At 38.7% G+C, this 13,869-nt stretch overlaps 1 protein-coding gene across 3 annotated transcripts in view; it reads left to right on the forward strand.

The window, feature by feature from the left end:
* Positions 1–13,270, forward strand: part of PACRG (parkin coregulated) — a 266,362-nt gene extending 253,092 nt beyond the window's left edge. For 2 of the 3 annotated variants that reach the window (XM_076333959.1, XM_076333961.1), the window contains exon 6: positions 12,795–13,270. In XM_076333959.1, the coding sequence (XP_076190074.1) occupies positions 12,795–12,955 (161 nt within the window). In that variant the 3' untranslated portion in view covers positions 12,956–13,270. The remainder of the gene's footprint in view (positions 1–12,794) is intronic. The other variant, XM_076333960.1, reaches the window with a different exon arrangement.
* The last annotated feature ends 599 nt before the right edge of the window (positions 13,271–13,869 follow it).

The raw sequence follows: 13,869 nt of genomic DNA on the forward strand, positions 1-13,869 counted from the left end.
CTCAGTGATATTTTTCTGAAGCAGAGTTTTCTGTTACTCTCGAGGTAGTGCTTCTACAGGTACCAATTCAGCACTGCAGCTGCAGAGTTGGATCAGAGACCTGTAAACTCACTGCAGCCATTAGCATTAAACAACATAGGAGGTGAAACAGCCATCTGTGGCCTGCTGGAGAGAGGCGATGATAAAGGAATTTTGTGAGGTGTTACTTCTCCCTTTCCTCTGGAGGCTGACCCTATCCACTGAGCAATAAGCATTCAAGAAAAACTGCATGGCAAAAAGTGCTCTTGAAATATGTCCTACTTAGACAGTAGTCATGCTGTCTTCCAGGTTATCTTTTCAATGTATCCCAAATTTATCTAAAAAAACCCCTCATGACTTTCCTTCATAGGAATGGCCATTTCATTGTTATTAATGTAAAGCTAGTTATAATGTGTGCACGTACTCTCAGATCATCCAAGTGTGAGAAAGCATATTTAAGTTGCCAGGGAAGAATTTTCTTGACAGCTTTCTACTTTTATTCTTCATTATAATACATGAAAATGCAGACTTACAAATATTCAAACACATTGTGCTCTGCTGTGCTATTTAACTGTTTTCTTGGCTGTTAGTTATAAACCTCTAGGCTAGCCTGAGTTGACCAAGAGCATTCAGCCATATCACTTCTTCTCTTGCCTTTTCCTCCCTGTCCTGACATGCCTGTGTGTGTATGAGCTGTTTTCTTTCTGAAGCAGAACTGTTGTAGGCTTGTCAGGCACCAGGGCTGGAAGGGCTGTAAGATGAGTGAATGATGAATGAAAAATTAAGATTGCAATTACAAAATGTAGCATGCTTTAGCTACATGTTGGAGAACGTAAGTGGTCATATTTGCCAGGATTGGCTGGAGAACAAATTACAAAATTTCTAATCCTGTGCCTTAAGGCGCTGGCACAGCAACATGTTGGGATAGCAAACACTCAAATGACCACTGCAAGGGAGATGAACTTACTGTAACTAGTACACTGCCATCAGCCTATAGATACATGATATTTGCAGCAGTTTAGGACAAGCAAATACAAATTCACCTGAGAAGCACAGATTCTTTTTCAAGCTTTACTGTTCAGGTTCACTGCTTTTGTAATGGAATGAAAGGGTGTTAAGAAAAGGATTACAAAGTGAACTAGAAGTGCTGCATTGTTAGCAGTTGGATGTTTTCTACATGATGGCACCTGTACAGATATCATAAAGGTATTACTAGTGCTAACCGGGGTCCAATTTACCCTGCTGAGCATGTCATGTATCCTGTTTGCCAGGATACACAGAAAAGCCATTTTTACTTCTACGCATAGTCCCAGAATAGATAAGTTTAAAGGTCTTTTTCAGTGAATGTGTAAAAACAAGTACGGCCTTAAGAGATTATGTGCTTATGGATGATTGCAATTCTTCAGGTGTAAGCAATGTAAGAAGTAGCAGCATTTTTTTTCCTATACTCATACATACCAACAGTAAAATTGTATCATGGACACTGTAAATCAGAAAAATATATTCTTAATTCTTTCTCCTATAGCTAGGACCTATGACTGCTTTTTATTTTTTCAGAAAAATACTATCTGGAATGGGAAAAAAGATTCTGCATTAACTATTTTTACTGAAACAACACCATTTTCTTAAAATAATGAACAAAATTAATAAGGTGTAATAAAATAAATATATATTTTTATATATTAAAAATAATTTTCTCTTAAAATATTGTAATATATATGAACAATAGTTTTATCTTAAAAAAACTGCTAACCATTTCCCATCCTCTTGTTTTTATACACACTTGTGTGCAATTACTTCTTTGTTACGAACAACTGTATTTAGGCATCACTAAAATGCTTGTGTTTTAACAAGCAATTTAACACTGCAATCCCTTTGTGAAAAAGTTACGAGTACATTTTAAAAAACACGGTCTAGAGTCTATGATACCTATGGTGGCATAGTAAATAATGATTTTATATTGGATAGTAAAGGAAGTAAGCTTATAAAAGTTGCATAAGTGGTGAAACAAAAGGTTTTGCTGTGTATTGCAAGAGTGTCTCAGTCTGCTAAATCTCAGTGGGTGGTCTAAGTACTGGGTCAGGTTACTGGAAAAACATGTGTAAATATCTTCTGTCTTTGTACATACCCACTGATGTTATCAATAGCATAGTTATTGTTAACTGCCATTGCAGTTCAGTTTCTTTCTGGTCTTTTTTTCAAATTCAGCAGAGTGGTTCTTCTTAGACAAATGAAAATAGCACACAATTCAGGAGCTCACAGTATCAGCATGCTCCACTATCTGAGTCCCTGCAGTCTTGATGGCAAGCTAGGCAAATAAGCAGTCGTACCTGAGGTGGCTGACTTTTAGTAACCATTGAGATGGGTTATGCAGTTTCACAACATGCCACCAACCAACCTCCCTTTCACTGATTTATCTCAGGAGAAATACACGTTCAGAGAAATATATGGTTCCTCAGTTCATTTAGTATCAGTAAAAAGTGCTAAAGGGTTCTCTAAAGGAAGATATTTAAATGCCAATATTTAAAATAACATTTTAAAAATTAGCTTAGGTCAGAACAAGATTCAAAGAACTCTGTAAGCTATACTGGAGAGCTCTCATATCCCCATTCCTCAAATCGCTCTTCCTTTAGCTTATGACTTAATAATTTAAAATTACATAAAAAGATGCAAAGATTAAATGTTTGGGATGGCCATCTGCTGTACTTTCCTTTTGTTCAGCTGTAGTCCCATGCTAGTGGTAGTATGTCCTCACTGAACTGTATGCCACAGAATACAGGAGTGCCTTCTTGGCATATCAACATACAGTCTCTTCAAGCATCACTTCAGAAGACTGAAGTGATATACAAGAAGAGTAAGTTTCTATAACCTGAGATATTGGCTTTTTTTCACGTAACTTTGTTTCCCCCACCTACAAGAATGGCTGGAAGGCCTGTCAGTCTGACCTCGGTGCCGGGGAAGGTTATGGAGCGGTTCATCTTGAGTGCCATCACACGGCAAGTACAGGACAACCTGGTGATCAGGCCCAGTCAGCATGGGTTTATGAAAGGCAGGTCCTGCTTGACCAACCTGATCTCCTATGACAAGGTGACCCACCTAGTGGATGAGGGAAAGGCTGTGGATGTGGTCTACCTAGGCTTTGGCAAAGCCTTTGACAGCGTTTCCCACAGCATTCTCCTGGAGAAACTGGCTGCTCATGGCTTGGACGGGTGCACTCTTTGCTGGGTAAAAAAATGGCTGGATGGCCGAGCCCAAAGAGTGGTGGTTAATGGAGTTAAATCCAGTTGGCGGCCAGTCACAAGTGGTGTTCCCCACAGCTCAGTACTGGGGCCAGTTCTGTTTAATATCTTTATTGATGATCTGCATGAGGGGATCGAGTGCACCCTCAGTAAGTTTGCAGGCGACACCAAGTTGGGTGGCAGTGTGGATCTGCTTGAGGGTAGGAAGGCTCTGCAGAGGGACCTGGACAGGCTGGATCGATGGGCCCAGGCCAGCTGTATGAGGTTCGACAAGGCCAAGTGCTGGGTCACAACAACCCCATGCAGCGCTACAGGCTTGGGGAAGAGTGGCTGGAAAGCTGCCTGGCGGAAAAGGACCTGGGGGTGTTGGTCAACAGCCGGCTGACCATGAGCCGGCAGTGTGCCCAGGTGGCCAAGAAGGCCAATGGCATCCTGGCCTGTATCAGAAATAGTGTGGCCAGCAGGAGTAGGGAAGTGATCGTGCCCCTGTACTCGGCACTGGTGAGGCCGCACCTCGAATACTGTGTTCAGTTTTGGGCCCCTCACTACAAGAAGGATGTCGAGGTGCTAGAGCATGTCCAAAGAAGAGCAACGAAGCTGGTGAAGGGTCTGGAGAACAAGTCTTCTGAGGATCGGCTGAGGGAACTGGGGTTGTTTAGCCTGGAGAAGAGGAGGCTCAGGAGAGACCTTATGGTGCTCTACAACTACCTGAAAGGAGGTTGTAGCGAGGTGGGTGTTGGTCTCTTCTCCCAAGTAACAAGCGATAGGACGAGAGGAAATGGCCTCAAGTTGCAGCAGGGGAGGTTTAGATTGGATCTTAGGAAAATATTCTTCACCACAAGGGTTGTCAAGCATTGGAACAGGCTGCCCAGGGAAGTGGTTGAGTCACCATCCCTGGAGGTATTTAAAAGATGTGTAGATGTGGTGCTTAGGGAATGGTTTAGTGATGGACTTGGCAGTGCTAGGTTAACGGTTGGACTCGATGATCTTAAAGGTCTTTTCCAGCCTAAATGATTCTATGATTCTATGATTCCCAAAGCATTACAACTTTCCTTATGAAACTAACTTTGATGTGAGAAGACCTCAGGCATTCAGCACGTTAGGCTGGATGCTGCTGGGCCTCTTGCTTTCTTCATATTTGAGACCCTTTTGAATAACAGGTCAAGCAACAAAAGGTACATATGTAATTTAGACAAGAAGAAGGGTAAGTGTTTTCCAGTTAGAGTCACTAATGAAATAGTTCTTATTCACTTATCTTTCTTCACACTTAATGCAGGGAAAATGTTGAAAAAAATAAATGAGACAGTTTTGTTAGAGATTCCTAAAGCTTTTAAAAAAAATAAAAATCAGTCTGCATGTGGTGTATGTGCAGTTCCTATATTGGTTTCAAAAGGCTTCAATTCAAAAGCTGTGAATCTGCAGAAACACCACACCTAGGGGGGACAATTTTCTTTCTTTTTTGTCTGTTTTACATTCTTGTAAGTAAAGACTACACATTATAATAAAATTTAGTTGTATAAAAATTGGCTTTTTTCTGTTTGCTTGAAAAACTGTTATAAATTCAAATGTATGCTTTTCTTAATGTAAAATGAATAGCTATTAACTAGCTTTTGATAAGTATTTCTTTTTATGTCCTTCCTGTTCTTCATAAAAAGAATGTAAATTCGTATCTTGGGAAGGTAATTTTTATTTTTTTTTTTAATCTACCATATGCATTGATCCAACTGGAAAAACTCAGAAAGAAACAGTAATCAGATTACTCAATTTACTTAAAATAATATATATTACAAAGATTTAAAGAGACACCAGAAGGAGATATCCTGACCCTTATAGTACAGATATCTGCGGGAGCAGGGTGTTCCTTTCTGTCTGGCTTGAGGATAAAATAGTACATTCCAGTTTCAGTGCTAGCTGTCCTTTAAACTGCATAAATTCTGTCCTTGTCCCACAGCAATGAAAGAAATCTTGGCAAATCCACACAGTCATTCATAGCTTTCATCTCCCTGTCCCTTCTCAAATCGCTGCTAAAACACCCTCAGTTGACTTGGGTTCTTGCTTATTTCGCTTAATTAGGGAACAGAAAAACTAGAAAACTGGCCACTTCTGGCATATCCAGCAACTTATAGGCATGTCTAACAACTTGCTCCCATAGTTTTGATGGGAAATTTTTAATATATTGACGTATTTTTTGTATGGTTGCATTCCAATGACAATAAAGGGCTCACCCTTCTGTCACAAAGTTATGAAAGCAGTCCTTGAAGTCATTTAGTTGTCAATGAAATTTTTGCTGGCAAGCTATCCCAAATAGGGTCCTTAAATGGTAATGTTTTTGAACAGTGAATTTAGACACAACAAATTCCATTAGTACGTGACAGATGTACAAACACATCAACAGTTATTAACACAAAGTAACGAATTACTGAGCTTTTTGCTTGTAAAGAAAAACCTAGGGCTTTCTTTCAAAAGCATTTTGGTTACATTAATAAAAATCTTCCAATGGGGGAAGGAGGATGGATTGTCAAGCATCTTGAGTTTAAGTATGAATAAACTCAGTATTAAAAATTGGCTGTTGTAGGATTACGTTTCATAGTGAAATCAGTGACCTTTAAAGCATTTTGGGACTTTTAGCTTTGTCACTTCGAATTACGTTAAAAAATAAATGATGTTCATTCCACACACACACAAAGATTTGTTTTTCCATGGTTTTAATTCCTTTTGCATTAATTATGCTATATTTGGATGAGAAATTAATGTGATGAACAAATGTATTTCACATCAGTCCAGCAAAGCTATGCAAATTTTGCACACACAAACATGATTTCCAACTAAAAACCAGTATTTACTTTGTACTAGCTTATATACATCCAAAACAACTAGAAGAACATCAGATTCACATAAGCGGTGCAACTCTTGTTGCACTTTAAGCATGATTTGTGACCTAATGTATTATTTTGCAACAGTTAACAGTGTACCAAGGCCACAGAGATCTCAGCCTCCAGTTTCTGTTCCCCTGTTGAGCATGCTGTTTATCTAAGATTAATACTACTTTGTTTGATATTTATCAGCAGCACAAACATAGGCAAACTTCAAAGTCTAAATTCATTGGAAAAGTTTAAGTACTTATAGAGAAAAAAAACCACAATAATATTCTCTTACTTTTTACCTCATTGGTCAAATATGTTTGCTAATATAATTTGTTACAAAATCTGTGATTTCTTTTTCATTTTTATACTTCTATTTAAAAAAAGAAAAAATAAAGTCTGGGCTTAGAAAGGATTACATCTGATGTTGCTGACATTTCCTGGAAATGGAAAAGTGTGATAACAGCTGCTGTCTTGGCTCATTTTCAGTTGGGTTTTTTGGTTTGTTGGTTTCGGGGTTTTTTTATACTGCAGCAATTTACAAATAGTTACAGCTATCTCTAGTAGGCTTACATCATTAGTAAAACATCGTAAGTCAGTCAAATGTTTCCTTTCCAATCAAAGCACTTCCTCCACTTACTGAATTGTTGACTTTCTGAATAGTATTTATAGTAACAGCACTCACATTTTAAAATAAATGCTAATTTATGAAAAAACTAAAAGCTAGCTGCATATGGAAGACAACTGTAGAAAGAATCGATATGTTATGCTAAGGCAAAATGACTTCAATGAGAATTAAGAAAATTTAGAAACTTCTTATTTAGATAGATAATACCTAGCTGATTTACATCAAAAGTATAAAATTGTTTTTTTTCTAAGACCTATGATGAACAGAAATGTCTCTATATTAGTATTCTTTTTAAATTCCAAGCATACATGCTTTCTTCTTGGATTGAAATATTCTTCTGCAATCTCTGCAGTACTGTAGCATTTTAAAGTGATAAACACTCAGCACTAGTGATGAAAAATAGAAGGAAGAGCCAAATAAAACAAGAGACAGGGAACTCTAAGTGTTGATAGTGTCAAAAAACAGGTCTGTGCATATTCAAGGATTTGGCCTCCTTAAGGTCTATTAGTACTTTCAGCTTTAATGTTTTAAAGTTCTTTGAAAGATACATGTTAATTTTTTTTTAAAATTATGTTTTCATAGTTTCAAGTCAGGGTAGATGAAATTTTATTAATTTTTCAGCCAAATCTGTGCCTCTTTCTTCGGTGTATGATTAAGCTTCCAAAAGCAATGTTATACACGCAGGTTAGAATCTGTTACTATGCCAAAAGTTTAGGTTTGTTTTGTATCAAAACAGGTAATAATTCTCCCTATGAAGTTTGTAACTTCAGCAACTCCTCCTTCGCCAAATACGTTTTAATGTTTAAGGAGTAGCACTTCCCTTCGTCACATTTGAAATGGCTGGTGAAACGCTCTGCCAGCTCAAGGGGATCTCTGCACCATTTCTCGTTCTGGGATTACTCTGCGCTTAGCAACTGCAGATATTTCACCCTGAGCAACCTGACCTAACTTTGAAAATGGAGCTGACTTTGAGCAGGGCATTTGGACCAGATGGCTCCAGAGGTTCCTTCCAACATAAATTACTCTTCTTTCCAACGCTCTAGCTTTGGGACCAGCCTGCGTGAGGCCAATTTGTGCTTCTGTGTGCACACAATCTAGACGTGTCCTAAGAAACATTTAAAACTGGTGTTCACGTTGGTCTGAGCCTTCAGGAATGGAACATGGGGTTTTCTGTCTAGGTGGCTCTTCCTTCACCTGAGTGAAATGAACTGGCAATGTCCCTCTGTTTCTTAGCAGACAGGAGGGTTTTAGAGTCTTACCCTGTGACTTTTCAGAGACTTTCAATTAAATGAAGAGGGAAACCGAACTACCTCATCCTTCCTGGAGCTGACCATTTCAAAGCACAGTTCTGAGTCACAGTGAGAGGAGCGGTGCAAAGGAGCCCTCCTCCCTCCCACCACACTGACTCATCAGGGGCTTTCATTTTCCACTCCGGTCAGCAAGCCAACATCTTTTTATGACAATTAAACTAATCCTAACAAGAGGACTTTGAAAAACTAATTAAACTCTGAACTGTACCTGAGCAGTGAACTATTGCGATGTGAACCCTGACATAGATGCATGTCAATTTATAGCTGAAATCAGCTTCCATTTATTTCTTGGTACTGATGCTGACTCCTAAAAGGAAAAAAGTGCTGAAATTTTCCACAGAATATTTTAATGCTAGTTTGTACTGCTTAACTGTATATTGTTCTGTGACAGGCTTTTCTGTAGAAATACAATTCCATACTGAGAAATATATCTGCACTTTACAATCCCATCACTGTTGGTTTTTTGAAGTAAAAATCTTATTCAGTTAAGTGGTTAGCATGTTGGATTACTGTAATCATTTTAATTGCTGAAAATACCTGTTGGTTTGACTAGGATGAACTGAGCAGCTTCAAAATGATTTTTACCATAGTTATATTTTACCATAAATAGTACTTTCATAATCTACAATAAAAAGTCAAAAAGCGTGATTTTTGACTGATCCCTTCCATGACTTGGTAAAACACTGGCACAGGTTGCCCAGAGAGGTGGTGGATGCCCCATCCCTGGAAACATTCAAGGTCAGGTTGGCCGGGGCTCTGAGCAACCTGATCTAGTTGAAGATGTCCCTGCCCACGGCAGGGGGGTTGGACTAGATGACCCTTAGAGGTCCCTTCCAACCCAAACTGTTCTATGATTCTATGATAAGTCACTTTACTTTCCAGTATCTCTGTTTCTCAAGATTCAGAAAGGGAGGAATGATGCCTATCTTTCCAAGTAGTTTTATTGATTTGTGTACAAAAAGACCCCAAAAACATTATACAAGAGCTCTTTGTTGTTAACTAGTAGTAGTTCAAAAATTTCTGCTAGGACCCACTTGTTCCCAGACAACAAGTTGAAATATATATGTGTGTATATATGCACTTAAAAGTAAAGAATAAAGGTACTTCGACATATTCAGGGGATTAAAACCCCCTGTTTTCGAGATCTGGCCTGCCTTGAAGTGAAATCTAATAAACTGAAAAAATGTCTCAGACACTTTCAGATGCTAACAAATGTCCAGAGATAAGAGTAGATCTGACTGAGCTTTAAGGGTTGGTTTACCTTTCTTGTCCACTCCAGGACTTCAAAACTGCCGTATCAAGCTCTTAATGCATTGAGAGAAACTTGCTTGTCCTTCTTTAATGCAATACAATTTTACATTTGTAGCATTACCCTACTGAAATTTTAGAATGAAATGAGATGGAATACAAACAGCACTAGAATTTCTTTAATATCCTGAATCATGAATAGAAGCATGTCTAGACTCAAATACAAACCATGTTTTAAAATAAAATTCAAATCCTTCTCTGTTCGCTGCCAAACACTGAGTTCAGTCCCTGAGGGTCTGAGCAGGGTTTCCTCGGCTACAGCAGCTGGCATCAGCAGCGCTGATGGCAGGGCAGGGAGTGCCACTCCTGGGCTTGGTGTGCTGGGTGGTTTCATCAGCTAGCGCAGGTCTTGACAGGTGTAAAGCCTTTCACTTCACTTTAAGGACCATAAAACCCTTGGTGCATGATTTAGGAGACTGGGAACTAACTTTTTGATCCAGGAAGGGAAAATGAGAGCTTTTCCTGATTGCAATCCTCTAGATCTGTTAGTATTTCTTCAATGCGTTTCTTCTAAACACAGAAATAACATTTGCTCTGAAGAGCGTTCTTGATGCATGCTGAATTTGCCAGACATTTCACTTTGAGACAAAGATATGACAAATGTGCTTCCTAGCATTTTCATGTTGATTTATTCTCCCTCACAAAGGACAACTTCATAAAGAGCTTGAATCAGATCCATGTTCACACTTTACATATGCAACATTTTTGTGGCTGACAAAGTTGGCTTCTCATGCAAACTAACTTGGAAATAGAGTCAAACCAGAGAAGGGCATGCCGAGACCACTATACTTCAGTAGCTATTTTTTTCCAACTAATCATCATCATTATTATGACTAGATATTTACCCTTAGGTGCATTGGGCAGATCATTCTGACTCATCCGTTTAGTGGATGTTGTCCTGTTGGGTTAATGATTAACTTTTTTGTCTGAAAGATTTGTTAATTCCTATAACTGCATAGGATAGCTATTTCAGTACTTACCAGGTGACCTCAATGCTGACATAACCTTTCTGGTATTGTTGGTTGTAACTTGTGTCATGGCATTAATGTGAATTATGGCTGCCTTGAGGATACGAACCTTCACATAGCACAGATGGTCTGTAGGAAAAAAAAATTGTAATGATGGTCTGCTCATCACACATTCAGTCTTCCCTTGCAGACTATTTCCTTTATCATTGCTTCATTCTCTTAGGCACCTTTCAATCAAGCATCTAAGACATCATTTATTGTACAGACTGTGCTCTATAATAAAGACTGTAACATGGGATTCTGGAAAATACCTCTGCTACCAGCATTATCATGGCATCTTGTTGGCCTCCTCCAAACTTGCTTAGCAATGTATCTCCATTACTTCCAGAGAGCTGATTTTTTTACTACTTCTTTGGAAGAACGATGAAAGCTGTGTAAGCTCATTAGCAGAGCATGTGTGTAGGCTTAAAATTACAGATAATAGACAAATGGTTGGAAAGTCAGTAATTCTTTTACATATTTGCCAAGACTTAGGTCAAGGTTGAGGGTTTCCTTTGCTCAAACTGGTGAAATCAGAAATACCTCCAGGTGTTCTGGGGAGTATTGGCATCTGGCAGTGCACATGCAACACAGGTGATGAGGCACAGTTGACCTCAGTTGTTTTCTGCAAGAGCAAACCATGTTTAGTCTAAATTGCACTCAGTTGTGATGTGCTTTTCTTTTTGCATTAGTATTTTGTATAAGCCAATCCTTTTATTTAATAGCTCTTGGTGTTTTCTATGCACTCTCATAATCTGTTATTTCTAACATTACAGTAAATTCATTGTAGTAAATTTTGATGTCACAACGCTGGCTTCTCATGTCAGTGAAATAAATAGTTAATATATAGGAAAGTATTCATGTGCTTAAGAGTAATCATCACAAAAATATTACTGCCTTTCCACTCAGAAGCCCAGTCCTTGTATGTCACATCTGTATTTGTGTAAACATTTTACAAAAAGCTAAGCGACACAAATGTGTGTAAGGAGTTTGAAAAACTGATATACACATAATTAACTTGGAGTGCAATCAGATATTTTACAGGAAAATTCAGCAAAAGGATGATTTTTACCCGTGTTCATCAGCTCTTTCTTCATGACCATGGTTCTTCAGTTTTTACTGGTAACAAAGGCACAAACTTTAAATCCGGATCTTTGGCCTTAGATCCAGGAGCGGATGTGAGGATGGGTGCAGTTGTACATCTACACCTCGTCAGCCTGGGGATGTGGAGGCAGCAGTGGGAGCAAAATCTATCCTCGCCCTTGTGTGCACCGTGTTTCTAATAGGAAAGGCAGGCACTACCCGAGAAGTTGGTTGCGCTGTCTTGACAAATGTGTCCCTTGCTGTCCGGCTGCGAGTGTCAATAAGCAAGCAGTGTTATTTGAGATGTTAAATGTATGACATGGGCACATTGCCACCACTGCCCGAGGTGAGGCCACTGACTGCGTGTGGACTACCCGACAGCAGTGTGACAGCCGCTCCACCCGGCCACTACACCGCACCTGACCTGAGTACATTATGCTCCTACCAAATTATTTTTGATATATGTCTCGGAATATACCCATATTAAGATAGTTTTCAGAATATTGTTTTAAAACAAAATGAGATATATTTTCCTCCTTTAAATCTCTCAGCATCATTGCAGGTGAAGTTATTTCTTATTCTTGTATTTTTTGTTGTCACAGTTGTTCACACTGATTTTTTTAAAGAATTATGCTGTGTGTATATTAATGTGTGTCACCCTTGCTAGTCCACGTTAGAGAAAGCAGCAGTAAATGTTACTGCATCTGGGGGCTGCAGTAATTTGTCCTTTTGACATTGACTTAATTTTACAGGTTTTTCAGGGAGCAGAAATTGAATGAGTGCCATGTTATACTCCAAATATCTCTTTTAGGCCACATGACGTCCCCTCTATCAGAAACAACATAAGCATGTGAATATGATGTCTAACATGGAACAATCCCAAAACAATACATATTTAAGATTTCAATCCATAACAGGTCTAGCTTAAGTCACATTTGTAGATAAGCTTTTATGCATCTGGCAGTAGAATTTTGTCCTAAATAAGCAATGTTAGAAATAAAGAAGTAACGGTCTTAAGAGATTAACTATGTAAGAGAGAGTCCATCTGTATCTTTTAAAAGAATGTGTTTTCTTTATTTTTATTAGGATTTTCGCTTAGATACTGAAGTAATGTGTACATAAACAAATTTTGAAGGCATACGAAGTCGGAGCCTGAGCAGAGCCTTAAAGAGATACCAAAACCATCCTGTTTTCAAATTCAGCTCTGTTTTGTGTCACAGAGCAAAGTTACTAATAGAGGCACAGTGACTGACCAGCAACTGCAATTTCCTATGTCATTATTTCAAAACGTAACAGCAAATTTAACATAATCCTTGGTATTTTTTTGTTTTATTAACCAGTTAACTCAGGCGATGGGATAGACTACAGCCAGCAGAAGCGTGAAAATATTGGAGATCTGATTCAAGAGACACTGGAAGCCTTTGAACGCTGCGGTGGAGAAACTGCTTATATAAACATTAAATACATGATCCCTACTTATCAGTCGTGCATATTAAACTGAGTTGTATCAAATGGGACGATTCCATTTGTGTTCTAAAAAAACCTGTATCTGACTCTGTATGGCATCTTGTTAGTCATGCTTTTTTTCTCTACAGCTGCTAAAATAGTGGCTTCTGGGGCATTAGAGTGTTAGCACTATTGTGAACAAGGCTTTCCAATACATAAATAGTGCCTGTTCCTGTGATTACAATGGTGTACTGTGCTTGTTTGTTCCCTGAAAGAATCGTTCCTTTGTAACAGAGCTGACTCGAGCAGGAATCAGAGTTAAACCTTCACTTGTATAGACAATAAAACTATAATTTTCATACGCAATTCAGCAATTGCTGTTCTGTGTCCGCTTGCCCTGAGGGTGATGTCAGAGGCTGTAACAAGAAGAGTTTATGCTGACTGCTTAATAGGTGTTTGTCATGGAAGAGAAACACCAGTTCAGCAATGCCTCTCTAGCAGCTGTGCCGAATAATGTGCACTGACATAAAATAAAACTGTTCAATGTATATACCAATTACAGTGGGAAAATTTACATGGCCCATTATAAAGCACTGTCATAAAATTAGTTATGTTTCTTACACACTCCTGATCTCAGCTTCCAGGTGTTTACCTTTTCATGGAACTTGGGTTCCTCTTGGCGAACATCAGGCACAACCACGGTTTTGAAGAAAAAAAAGCCCAGACAGAACTTCAGTAAATCAGATGGAAGATGGAGTGTACATAGGGTATCAGTCCCTAATGACACTGTTAATCTAGGTAAACACAGAATATACATGTCTGTTTTTAAAGGGCACTGGGTATTTTTTTGTAACTGCAAGGTTGCTATTGCTTTTCTGTTATTATGGTATACATGTGTACAAACAATGCAACTATTGTGACAGGAAACCCTTAGAATTTCCTACTCAGTTTCTCCCTGCATACCCACAA

This window comes from Aptenodytes patagonicus, chromosome 3 (assembly GCF_965638725.1).
Source record: "Aptenodytes patagonicus chromosome 3, bAptPat1.pri.cur, whole genome shotgun sequence".
In the NCBI taxonomy this organism is placed as follows: domain Eukaryota; kingdom Metazoa; phylum Chordata; class Aves; order Sphenisciformes; family Spheniscidae; genus Aptenodytes; species Aptenodytes patagonicus.